The following is a 12,546-nucleotide window of genomic DNA, read 5'->3' on the forward strand; positions in this document are numbered from 1 at the left end:
CTCTCCTCTCCTCTCCTCTCCTCTCCTCTCCTCTCCTCTGGTATTCTTGAATAATTACTTACTACAATTTATACTTCATCTTTGCCACCCAGACCCAATAGGGGAAGGGGCCCCTAGGGCTGCTCTTCCCACCTCTTACATGGCTGGTTCTCTGTCTTCCACAGCTCTCAAGCCTGCATCCTATTCTGTTCTTGGCATGGCGATTCTAAATCTTTCTTTTTCTTCTGGTTCCCTTGCCTGGGAAATCTAAAGTCCCACCTTTGTCTCCCTGCCCAGTCATTGGCCATCAGCAACTTTGTTTACCAATTACAACCAGATTGGGGCAGGGGGCTTCAGCATCTCTCAGGCAGACATGTGAATTCCTGTGTAATTTGGGAACGCAATTAGAATAATATAAGCAATAAATCAAATCTATGATATTTTACCCTTTCTGTCCATTAAAAGGCCTTTTCCCTTAGCTATACATTGAATATAGTTATATACACTATAAGGTGTGATATACACTAATAGCACCCAGTCCATCAATTTTGTCAGATTAGGTACATTACTCTAATATCTATCCTAACTTAAAGAGTTTACAATTCTATTTCTGAATCATATTTTGATTTTAACCCATATTACCATTTGGAAACCATCCTTTCAAATCTACATCATCTTCCTCAATGCTAAACAACTTACATTTGACTATAAGACTATAACTAGTTTTCAACCTCATCAGAGGTCTGAGAATGAATTAAATATTACCTGAATATATAGGAAGCACAAAAAACACAGTTTCCAGAACTTAAGCAGAGACAGCTGACTACCTGGACAGTTCCCTACTCCTCAAAATGTTGGAGCATCTGTCTTTAGCCTTCTGGCTCAGAATTATCTGACAGACCATAAGTGAAGCAGGACCTATGAAAGACTATCTTACTCTGTCTTGGCAGACCTAAGTTGTCAACTATCCCACATTGTGTTTTTTTTCCTGGGCAGTATTTTTGTCTGTAAATGAATTAGGGCAATTCTTGTCCATGCTACCTTGTCACAACTGGAGCAACTCTATATGGAGGTTATGATGGTCAATATCTTTGAACTGTGAAGGGGGTACTGTCAAGAGCTGACATGTCTCTTAATCAAAAATCTAATGATTTATAAATGACATATTCTGATTTATTTCTGATGTTTTTGAAGATTATCTATATAAAGTATATCTAAACTGTTACACCTTGATACTCTTAGCTATTTTTATTTGAATAATATTAAAAACTTTATTATAATTAAATCACAATCTAATATAACCAGGAGTTTACCATCTGACCTTTAACTTGCATTACTTAATCATTGTAAACAGTTTGTATTAGCAGCCAAAGAAGGACTGGGTCTAAGCCTTGTATTCTTAAATGAGTTGTATAGGCACAATGTCTATATTAGGGTAACAATATTAATTTTAAAATTTGTATCAATATATAAAGATTTATATCAACGAAAACCTTAAATCTGTATTAATGAATAAATTCTGCACCAATGTAAGAAATTATACTTCAATTATGTATCATGTATAAAGATTTCTATCAATTATGGCTATACAATGTTTTGTTTAAGAATAAATTTAGTAATCCATCCCATATATTTCCTTCCTGTTCAAAATTATGACCACTTCCAAATCATCCCTTAAAATGACAACCTATCTACAGTTTACAATTTGTAAAATATTCATAAGCAGACACCCAATCTGAAGAGATTGGGATGAGGACTTTTCACAACATTTTCCTGCTGAATAGGGACGACAAAATCTTTTTTAAAGGGGTGAGGAGGGGTAGGAAAATTAGAAAAATTGGTTAGACTTAAGAAAGCTAGCTTGCGGGTAGTGGTGACGCACACCTTTAAACCCAGCTCTTGGGAGGCAGAGGCAAGCAGATTTCTGAGTTTGAGGCCAGCCTGGTCTACAGAGTGAGTTCCAGGACAGCCAGGGCTACACAGAGAAACCCTGTCTTGAAAAACCAAAAACCAAACCAAACCAAACAACAACAACAACAAAAAAACCCAAACAATAACAACAACAACGAGCTAGTTAGCTTTAGCATCTGTCTCACCAGGCTCAGTATGTTTAGAAGGCTCAGGACTTGACTGAAGTTCTGACTGGATCTGTCTGGTCTGAAAGGATGGATGATCCGAGTCCATTGGGAATCAGCAGCTATTCCTGAAGCAAGTCTCTGGAAACAGCATCAGGAAGCAAAGAGCTGGAACAGCAGGCCATTTTAGCATCCCTGCAGATAAATCTTGTCAGAGTTGTACATTCTGCAATGTATGAATCTTACAACAAAATTTAAGTTATTAAGGTATTTGTATGGATTGTGTAAGGTGCACAGATCAGTTAAGGATTTTTGTTCCTTGTTTGAGCAAGAAAGACAACTATCCTTGTATGCATTAATTTGGTCAATGACCAATGTAATAAGTCCTTATTTATGCCATGTGAAGGATGGCATGATGGATCTTAAGGATTCCATAACCAACAAGATTTCTTGTCTAATTTTAGCTGAAGTTTTGGCTAGAGACATTTGTATGTCTAAGCCAGTTTCAGGGCTGTTCCCATCCGCATGTCATGGCACCTGTCCTGTTTGATCTTGAGGTTTTCTTTCCTGTAGCCAACATCTTCAGGGGGTCTGCCCCTTCATGTCAGATCCATATCATTCTGGAAAAGGTCCAAAGCCTTTTTTTTTTTTTTTTTTTTTTGGTTTTCTTGAGACAGGGTTTCTCTGTATAGCTCTAGCTGTCCTAGAACTCAACTTTGTAGACCAGTCTGGCCTCGAACTCAGAAATCTGCCTGCCTCTGCCTCCCGAGTGCTGGGATAAAAGGTGTGTGCCATCACGCCTGGCTCAGAGGATTTTTAGTATCATAACTGCCAAAAAACTTTTAACCACATGCATTTTGATAATTAAAACAACTTAATTAAAGCAATCTAACTAAATATTATTATCCCTTGAGACAGTGCTCTTTAACTATCCCCTCTTTTTTTAAAGATTTATTTATTATTATATGTAAGTACACTGTAGCTATCTTCAGACACACCAGAAGAGGGCATCACATCTCATTATGGATGGTTTTGAGCCACCATGTGGTTGCTGGGATTTGAACTCAGGACCTTTGGAAGAACAGTCAGTGCTCTCAACTGCTGAGCCATCTCTTCAGCCCACCCCACCCCCCTTGTTCTTACATGATTAATTTTTGTTTTGTTTTGTTTTTCAAGACAGGGTTTCTCTGTGCAGCCCTGGCTGTCCTGGAACTCACTTTGTAGACCAGGCTGGCCTTGAACTCAGAAATCCGCCTGCCTCTGCCTCCCAAGTGCTAGGATTAAAGGCGTGCACCACCACTGCCCAGCTCATGATTACTTTTTAATAGTGAGATCAAGGCCTAAATTTATTTACTCATCTATGTATACTTAAATTCTCCCCCCACAGAGATTAATATCTCAGTGGGTATATATGTCCCCTTTTCTTTTATATAACTTAAATTAACATTCTTTCCTATGTATTTAACTTTATAAATTTTCTTCTACTTGCTGTATAAGCCTATTCTTAGGCTTCTTAATTTGTCATACCAGGCTAAGCAATCCCAGAGATCCTGTGGACCATGTTCAACGAACCAAGTGCTGCCCTGGCATTGACTTTTTCAAATTTCTTTTTCTTTTTTAAAGATTTATTTATTTGTTTTATGTTTATGAGTGCTCTATCTGCATGCATACCTGCATACCAGAAGAGGGCATTAGATCCCAGTGTAGATGGTTGTGAGCCACCATGTGGTTGCTGGGAATTGAACTCAGGACCTCTGGAAGAGCAGTCAGTGCTCTTAACCACTGGGCCATCTCTCCAGCCCCGCCAGTTATTGTTAAAATGAGAGGTTTGAGCAGGAACCTGTTTACCCTGGTGTGCTCTGGGTTGGGCACTCTCCTGTGGCTTCATGCAGTATTGCGGGGGCTGCTGCAGTCTGTTTGGCTTGGCATACATATAAGAGTGAATCCCATCCATAAGCCTGCCAGCTTTCCAAGTGTTATCAGCACATGTGGAGTGGACTTTGTGTGTGCACAGAGGCGGCACTGTGTGAAATGGAAGCGGGGGCCGTGCTGCTATTAGATTACATCTCTTTAGAGAGGGAGACAGCCATGGAAGAGGTAAGGACCAGTGCTCACTTAGCCTAGACTGTTCTCCTATGGAGACATCAATTATGGCCACCCACGAGGTGTAAAACAGGATGAGATTTGCAAAGGAAAGTGGTTAAAAAAAATGTCTATCAGGCTGGGGAGGTGGCTCAGCAGGTCAAGGTACTTGCTGTCATGGCTAACAATGCAAGCTTCATCCTTGGAACACACATGGTAGGTGAGAACTGACTCCCACGAGTCCTCTGACCTCCACATTGGGGTATAGGCAATGTGGTATGTGTGTGACTGAATATAGACACGCATATTGAATAGATGAATGTAATTAAAATGATTAAATGTATAGCATTTGTTGTGTATGTTATAAAATGAATAATCAAGAAAAATGGAAAGTAACATAAATGAAGATAAAGTTTCTATATTCAGAAATGCTGTCTGGATTTCCATCTGTCAAAAGCCACCTGTGGCAAGGGAGGAATCCATAGTGGCTTTTGCCAGTCTGGCTGTGTTTCCTTTTTTTTTTTCTTTTCTTTTCTTTTCTTTTCTTTTTTTTTTTTTTGATTTTTCGGGACAGGGTTTCTCTGTAAAGCCCTAGCTTCTGTGTTTCCTATTGTCTATGATTCTACCATTCGCCACAGGCACTAACTAGGTCAGAGCCACTGGTGACAGAGGAGCGGGAACTCCTGAGGTGTGGTCACAAAGTAAACTGGGGGTGGGGGCTGATGAGATGGTGGAAGAAGGGAACCGATGCCACAAAGTTGTACTTGGTGTTGTCCCACAATAACACATGCGCGCGCGTGCGTGTGAGCGTGTACACACACACACACACACACACAGAAGTAGGAGAGTGTTGTGCTGCATACCTGGTTTACTGTTTTTTCTTGAATAACAGAAGACACTGTAGCTTTGGAAACACTTTAATCCTATTTATTTATTTATTTATTTAATGTATGTGAGTACACCATTGCTCTCTTCAGACACACCAGAAGAGGGCATCGGATCCCATTACAGATGGTTGTGAACCACTATGTAGTTGCTGGGAATTGAACTCAGGACCTCTAAAAGAGCAGTCAGTATTCATAACCGTCAAGACATCTTTCCAGCCCAAGAAACACTTTAATTCTTGATGAAAAATTCATCTGTTATTGTGAGTTTAAAAAACTTCCTGTACATTAATCCCCCCCACCCCCATCGAGATACTGTTTTGTTAATGTGGCCGAAGCACGGTCTTTGAGGAGCTGAACTAATGAAATACAGACTAGGCTTGTTTTTAAATTTTTCTCTTTTCACCCATACATATGCATTTCACGTATGTACCTGTTTATGCAAAAATATATATATAGATGCACACATATATGTAATTAAAAATAAAAGGACACAATACAATCTTATATTGTGTATTCTTTACTCACTAGCATAAGCATTTCCTGGTACATTAAATATTCCTTCAAATGATTTGCGATATATTCCACCATACGGTTGCAGTATGCATTATTTATCTGCTTCTCTAGCCAACATTTTAAGCTGTTTCCAACATTTTTGCACAGTAAAAAGCTTCAGTAAACAGCACAGCAGAGAACCTGTCCGTGTCTCTGTTTTCATCCATCAGTTTTAGAGCTGGAGTGAACTGGATGAGGTTTTCATGAATATTATCTAGGGCACATATAAATCCTGAAGACGATGCCTGGCGCACGCAGGCATCTAATAACCAGACACTATGAATAGGAAATCAAGTAGCAAGGAGAACAGAGGAACTGGGCCCGGCAGAGGGCCAGTGAAGGAGTGTGCCACTCACCAGCATGAATGGAACTGGGAGGTCTGGGCTAAGGAGCCAGAGACTTCTGAGCTTGTTCCCGGCAGGGGATGAGCCTGCTAAGAGCTAGAACGAGATAGTTCTGCACCTGGAAGCAAACAGGGCAGTACCTACCACCCACTGCGCCCACGTGCAGGCCTGCCGGTTGGGCCTCTTAGGCCTTCTGCTTGATGCTGATCCTACTGCCCATCCAGAGCCCTGAACACTGGCCAGAGAACAAACACCGTGACTCAAGAGTTCTCAAAGTCTATTCATCAGCTAGTGTCTGTCGCTCATGGTACTGACTATATACAATAAGAATCTCCCATTTCTTGCCTGAGGACATGAGCTGGACTGTGCAGACACGGCCTGTGGGGCTTCATGTGGGCAGCTGACTCACAAAGCCCGTCTCAAGCACACAGAGAAATGGTACTCACTTCTGGGAAGGGGTAGGGGCTGGCATGACACAGTGGACAATTACGAGTTTGGTTTTCTTTCTTCTCCAGAGACTACAATGAGAGCAGGAGGCCACCCTTTCCCAAGCCCCCCCAATTGTACTTGTGACCCAGTACTTTAGACTTGGAGTGAATTCCTTGGAGTGAATCTAGTGCATGCCCCGGCATGGCCAACCTCTGTCCTTGGATGACGGGTTTGATTCTTTAGTAGAAGTCAGGTCACCTGGAGCAGGTAGACAGACAAGAGAAGGTGGGGTTCTGGGATAGAGGAGGGATAAGAGCTCTGGACACTATAGTAAGGGTTTTTTTTATGTGTTCAGTCTTTATCTAATGAGGTGCTGCTCTTGAAGCCAGCACCAAGCAACATGAACATCTGGAGGAGGTACAAAGCCTCCTGGGAAAGGATGTGGGACTGTGGCATTCCTTTGGAGGCTCAAGCCCTGGGCTGCTTGTTAAAACCCTGACTAGGCATTCAGTGCTCACTGGGAGCCACAGTAGCACCCACCTCTTCTCTCACCAAGCATTAGAGCCTGCCGCTTGAAATGCTTAGTTGGTCTAGCAAAGCCAGTTCTTTACAAGGGTTTTGATTCCGTGTGGACAAGGGTGCAATTCTCCTTCCTTCCGTATCTTCGACCACCTCCTGGAAGACACCCGTGTCAGTCCTTCGGGCTGCCCTGGAGGAAAACAGCTCGAGCAGCAGCAAGGCTCAGCTAAGCTTCTTTGGATATTGGCTGGATAGGAGCCAGCCAGCTGGGAGGTCTGCAGCACCTCACCCCTAAAGAGTGTCCTAGCAGAGTCTCTCTTTCTTCCCCAGGCCCGGGAGCCCCACCAGCATCGCGGGTGAGCTGGTGCCTAGTCCTCTGGGATGGGTGTGTTGCAGTTCCCATGGTAGATCTTGACGTGGCCCTCACAGCGGAAGTATGCCTGGAAGACATCGCTGTAGCCATGGTCCCTCCACCAGGTGCACAGCTGCCGGTTCCAGGTGCAGTCCAGCACATGGAAGAGTTCAGGGTGCTCCATGCCAATCATGGTGAAGAAGTCCTGGTCCCCCAGGTGGCCCCGGAAGTGGTACTTGTCAGCAAGCTGCTGTACCCACGAAGGTTCCAGCAGATGGCTGTAGAGCGGAGACTGGCGCATGGCCTCCAGGTTCAGCAACATCACTCCACTGTTGAAGCCAGGGAGTCCTTCAGGCGGAGGGTCCCCAACTCTGGTCTTGGGGTTCTCATGGCGGAACTGCCAGAACGTGTGCCTGTGAAGGGAAGGGAAACGGAGTTATCCTAGAAACAAAAGCAGAGGGATTCTGGGCTTCAGAGGGATTCTGGCACATCGCCAGCAAGTAGCATAGCCAGAGCCTGAATCCAGGCCCCCTAGCTCCAAGACTCAGGCTCTCACATCCTCCACAACCCCAGGGTGACCATGTTGATGAGGTCATCACTGTCACTGCCACTGTGTTAGGGTCTGTAGAGATGGCAGGTAGGTCCCGGAATCTTGTGCTCTGTGAGATGGCCCATCACCACAGAGCTAGGAAAACACTTCCCCGGGGAGACTGTGTAACTTGTCTCAACTCACACAGCTGGTGAGAAGCAGAGACGAAACCTAGGCCTTTGGCCCAAAGTTCACGTCCTCCGGACGGCAGCAACGTGGAACTCCCCACCCTGTCTTTATGGTCTTGAAGAGGACGTGACACAGTGTGGGAAGAGTTGAATGATGGATGGCAAAGCCATAGGCAGCCAAACTCAGACTGATCCCAACACTCTCCCCTTTAGAACAAGCTTCATTCACGACCCTGAGCCTAGCATTTCTGAGGGGCTAGGTACAGGCTGGGGTCCAGAGATAGCGCTCAGCAGATGCCTGCAGGTTAGGGTGAAAAGCAGCTGTAAGTGGGACTATGGCATTTAGGAGGGGACGCCACCTCAATTTAGACATTTCTCCAGCAGATTTGGAAAAGCCAACCTAGGCTCTTGAGGTGTAACAGCTGGAGGGAAGGAAACATCTGGAAACCTCCCTGTGACTGACATGCTTAGAGAGCTGGCCATTCTGCTTTCTAGCATTTGAAGCATCAAGATCTTGGGTGTTACAGCATCTGGGGTATGGGGTCCCCAAACCTGTGCTCAAAGACAAGGCTCAGCAGCAGTGCCTGGGACGGGCAGGGTGAGCCTGGGTCCTCAGGTAAATTGCCTCACACTGTTCACAGGATAGGACATAGGTAAAGGGTCAGTTGTGGTCAAAAGCAAACCAGACCCCAGCATGCATGACCTGCACCAGGTCCATTCTTGGTTCTGACACATGAGCCCAGTAAGGAGACAGACAAGCGCTCTTTGTGGTCTCACATGTCAGAAAGGCAGCCGACAGTTTGATCTTGGTAAGGGAAAGCAAGCTCGTGGGACACCAACCAATGGAGCACACAGGCCCATTGTTAGAGTCTGGTCAGGAATGGGCTAAGATGAGCAGGAGCTTTGATCTGGCACCTGCCTGCTGATAAAAGCTTGGCAAAGATAAGCTCTGAGAGCAAGCTGAGATGCTGTGGCCCTCCAGGCCACACAACCTGCCATGATGGGTCGCCAACGTGTCAACACGATACCACTCGACCCTACTGTCAGGTGGTTAATTTCAGGGTCAGGTTACAAGCCAGCTACCTCTTCCAAAGGTGGGAACATGACATTTAGCAGGGAGGAAGAGAGTTCTATGGAGACTCCATCCTGCCCACTGCTTCCTCCCTTCTCTTGCAGAAGACCCCAGAGAGATCAGGGTCTGGTGGGAGGGACAGGGTCCTCAGGTGATTCTACCCCATGTAGGCTCCCCAGATGACAGGAACCTGGGAAGAAAGAAAGGACTATGAAGAAGGTAGGGGTGAGTCTGTGCAGCCTTTTGTGTCGGGTGGCAGCAGAGAGCAGGCCGAGGTAAGGCTGCTGAGCCACTACCCTGAGTAATCTACCCACCATGGAGAAGTCTCTGGTCCTCCAGCAAGGAGTTTACAGTTAGGGGGTCAGGTGTATATGGGGTATACCCTTGCTTGGAAGCATCCAGACCTTCCCTCTCTTATCAAAAGTGACCATAAGAAGGCCTGGAAGATGAAGAGAGAACATTTCCAGGTGGAAACTAAAACCCGGGTGGCTCCCTGGGAACACACTGCCCAGCACCCAGCAGGGCACCATGCAGAAATGGCACCAGGCAGAGACGGACAGCACCAAGCAGGGACAGCACCAGGCAGAAACATTCTATAACAAAGAGCTAGGAAGAGCCAGATTGGGGCATCAGCACATTTTGATATATCATGGACAAAAAGGGGCGGGGAAACTAGAAATGCAAGCAGACACAGCCTGAAAGGAAACTGAACCTCCCTGAGCACAGAATGGCCTTCTGTGTGCCCTGGTCAAAGTGCTCCTCCCTCTATCCGGACTGAAGGCAGCACACAGAGGACTTTGGATCCGCTGGTTTCCCCGGCCTCCACGGCAGCTTTACAGGCACGAAGAGAGAACGGAACAGGGTTGGGGCAAGCCGAGTTCTTGCGTGGGAGTCGGTGGCACCACACTCCCTGTGTGCCATGAAGGCAGGGTTGGGGTGGACTGCACAGCCCTCTCCTATGCTCCCGGGACACCGAGGTCTTTGGTCCATTAGAGGAGGCTTCTGATCTTTGCAGTTACCTTTCTCTGACTTCCTCAGATTCCACAGGCTAATGTTCCAAGGAATGGCACCTGAATTCCAATTCTTCTGCAATTTCTGAATTTGGTCAACACACCTGAGGCCAAGGGACCTGGGGACCAGGATATCTATAGCCACTGCTGTCATGTCACTGGCTCTGGGGGCAGACCTAAGAACCACTCTGAATCAGCTCAGTATGCAGCCTCACAGGGGCCTGGGCTGGCTATGTATGTCCCAGGGTCTCTGGATGAATCCAGGCATGTGGTCCTGAGCCCTGATCTTCCAGAAGTTTCTCGGGCAAGCTGCCCATGCTCACAGCCATCCGCTCTGCTCTGTGTGGTCTCGCTCCACTCCCCATGATCACCTGGGTGCCATAACAGCAGGGGTTAGGTTTTTCCTTCTCATTGGACATAGTCTTCAACTGGAAACCAGCCTCGCACAGATGGTCCACTGTAAATAATGAGTGCTTCCAAAAGTCAGTGAGGCCTGTTGGAAAAAGTGCAAATGAAGCCCCTTCAAGCCCTTTCTTCCTGATGGTACATCCCTGGAAGGGGTAGGATGGACGCACACCTGCCCTTATTTGGAGGCCCTCGTAGGAAATGTGGGTTACAAACACCAGCTGTTTGTAGGCCAGTAACTGAGTCAGCAAACTCCATATCCCTAATATGGAAGACAGCATGAGGCAAGGTTGAGCCTTCAGCTTCCCAGGCTAAAAAGGCCCATGAGTACGGGTGGACCAGTCCTCAGGGGCAGAACCAGGCTACCTGAGAGGAGGAAGGGACTCCACGGGAATAGAGACCCAGCAGACCTTGTAAGAGGCACAAATTACAGTGCTTTCCTTGAGGCTCTCCTCATCTGAAATGGCGAGTCCTGACCCTCCTGCCTCCCCTCGCAAAACCAGCCTCCGCTCAGCCTCACTGGCCAGCATGTTCTGCAGACGTATGGTCTGTGTCCCTGGCTCAGCCTAGGAGGATAAGAAAAGTTCCTAGGGCAGGGGGCTATTTGTAATAGGACTAGAGGGCAGAGGGATCAGGACCACTACCCATCCACACAGCAGGGACAGAGCAGACCACACTCAGATTAGGGATTGGTGCGCTTTTGCCTTCAGCTTGGGAGGGAGGGTCATACAGGGCACTGGGGAGCTGTTGCTGTAAGAGCCAAGCTTTCAAGAGACTTTCTTCTGCCACCACCTGCAAAGAGGACCTTTCACTTTCCCTCCATGTCCCTGAACTCTGAGGTCATCAGCTGACTATGTCCTAATAGCAAAGTAGGCACACCAGGCAGGCCACGCAACAGAAACTCAGCCAGCTGCGACTGCGGTGTTAAATGTCGGATGGTGGCATGGAGCTGCCTGTGCCGGCTGTGAGGAAGAACACCCTCAACGCTGCCCTGGCTTCTGCTAGTGTCTTCAGCCATCACCGACTTCCACCTTCAAGGGGTGATCTCTGTGTGCACAGGTATCTCTGCTCACCCAGAGTACGGGGCTGTCCTATTCCACAACAAATCCCCCTTCACCAACAGTTACATCCTGACGTCTCCATTCCCAAGAAAGGTGACATTCAACAGTGCTGGGAGCTACCGCCTCAGCAGCTGGAGTTTAGGCAAACATCAGGGCTCATCCTCATCTCACCGAATCTTCTCCATCTACAGGCTCAAAATGTGGGGAGGGGCACCTGGAACCCCCCAGGTTCTTGACTTTGCTGCTGCCACGGGCTGAGAAAATGTCATGGTGGGTGGGGAGCTTGGCCTGGAGAGTGGAAAGGTGGCTATTGCTAGAGACAAGACAGTGACAAAAGGGACACTGGCCAGCAATGTGAACCCTGAGGGCCCAAAGGGACAGACAGAGCCTGGGTCGGGGAAGTCCTGACGGAGTGTGTCTTGTTGACATGGGCACTGCCATTTCACTGTCCGACAGTGTCAAAGCCTTCCCTTGGAGACAGAGTGCAAATGAGGGACCGGCGTGTGCAAAGATGAGCAACTAAAGCTCCTCCCTCCTCCTGGATGCTTATAGTCTGCATGTAAGACTAGCCAACCTCTACCCAAGGACCGCACTGAGGTTCCAGGTTGCTGGTGTGGAGCCGTGGCTCCCCCAGTGTGCATGGACCCCACCAGATCCCTGCTTTTCTGTATGGGGTGTCTGTCCTTTATTCCCTAGTCAGGGCTTGGGGACCCACAAGACAAGAGAAGCAGCAGCCGCATGTCATCCAGCAGGAGACGCCCAAAGCCTCATTCTCACTGAGATACTCTGGGCACCAGAGGATACCTGAGGGCAGCAGCTAGGTATCACTGAAGGAGCATCTACTGACCTCAAAACGAACGAGCAGAACACCCCACTGCAAGGATGAGGCCAACTGTGTGGGCCACTGTGGCCTGCTGGGCAATGGCCTAGACTGGGCACAGGGATAAGAGAACTCTCATGGGACTTCGGGTGGGCTCCGGGAGCAGAGGGCGAAACAGTGTGCCCAGGGGAAATGGCTTTGTCTGCCACTGCAGGCGCTCAGCCCCAGGAGGGCTGACTCTG

At 47.2% G+C, this 12,546-nt stretch overlaps 1 protein-coding gene and 1 long non-coding RNA gene across 4 annotated transcripts in view; both read right to left on the minus strand.

Annotated features, from left to right (window-relative positions):
• The window catches only part of Gm46565, a 39,458-nt gene extending 36,782 nt beyond the window's left edge, over nt 1-2,676 (minus strand). Inside the window, exon 1 of the long non-coding RNA XR_001781996.1 lies at nt 2,076-2,676. This is a non-coding gene — a long non-coding RNA (predicted gene, 46565). The remainder of the gene's footprint in view (nt 1-2,075) is intronic.
• Nucleotides 2,677-5,244: 2,568 nt separating this feature from the next.
• The window catches only part of Xxylt1 (xyloside xylosyltransferase 1), a 126,086-nt gene continuing 118,784 nt past the window's right edge, over nt 5,245-12,546 (minus strand). For 2 of the 3 annotated variants that reach the window (XM_030249136.1, XM_006522200.2), the window contains exon 4: nt 5,245-7,632. In XM_030249136.1, coding sequence (XP_030104996.1) covers nt 7,236-7,632 — 397 coding nt within the window. In that variant the 3' untranslated portion in view covers nt 5,245-7,235. The remainder of the gene's footprint in view (nt 7,633-12,546) is intronic. The other variant, NM_198626.2, reaches the window with a different exon arrangement.

The sequence above is a fragment of the Mus musculus genome, chromosome 16, assembly GCF_000001635.26.
Source record: "Mus musculus strain C57BL/6J chromosome 16, GRCm38.p6 C57BL/6J".
Lineage (NCBI taxonomy): Eukaryota > Metazoa > Chordata > Mammalia > Rodentia > Muridae > Mus > Mus musculus.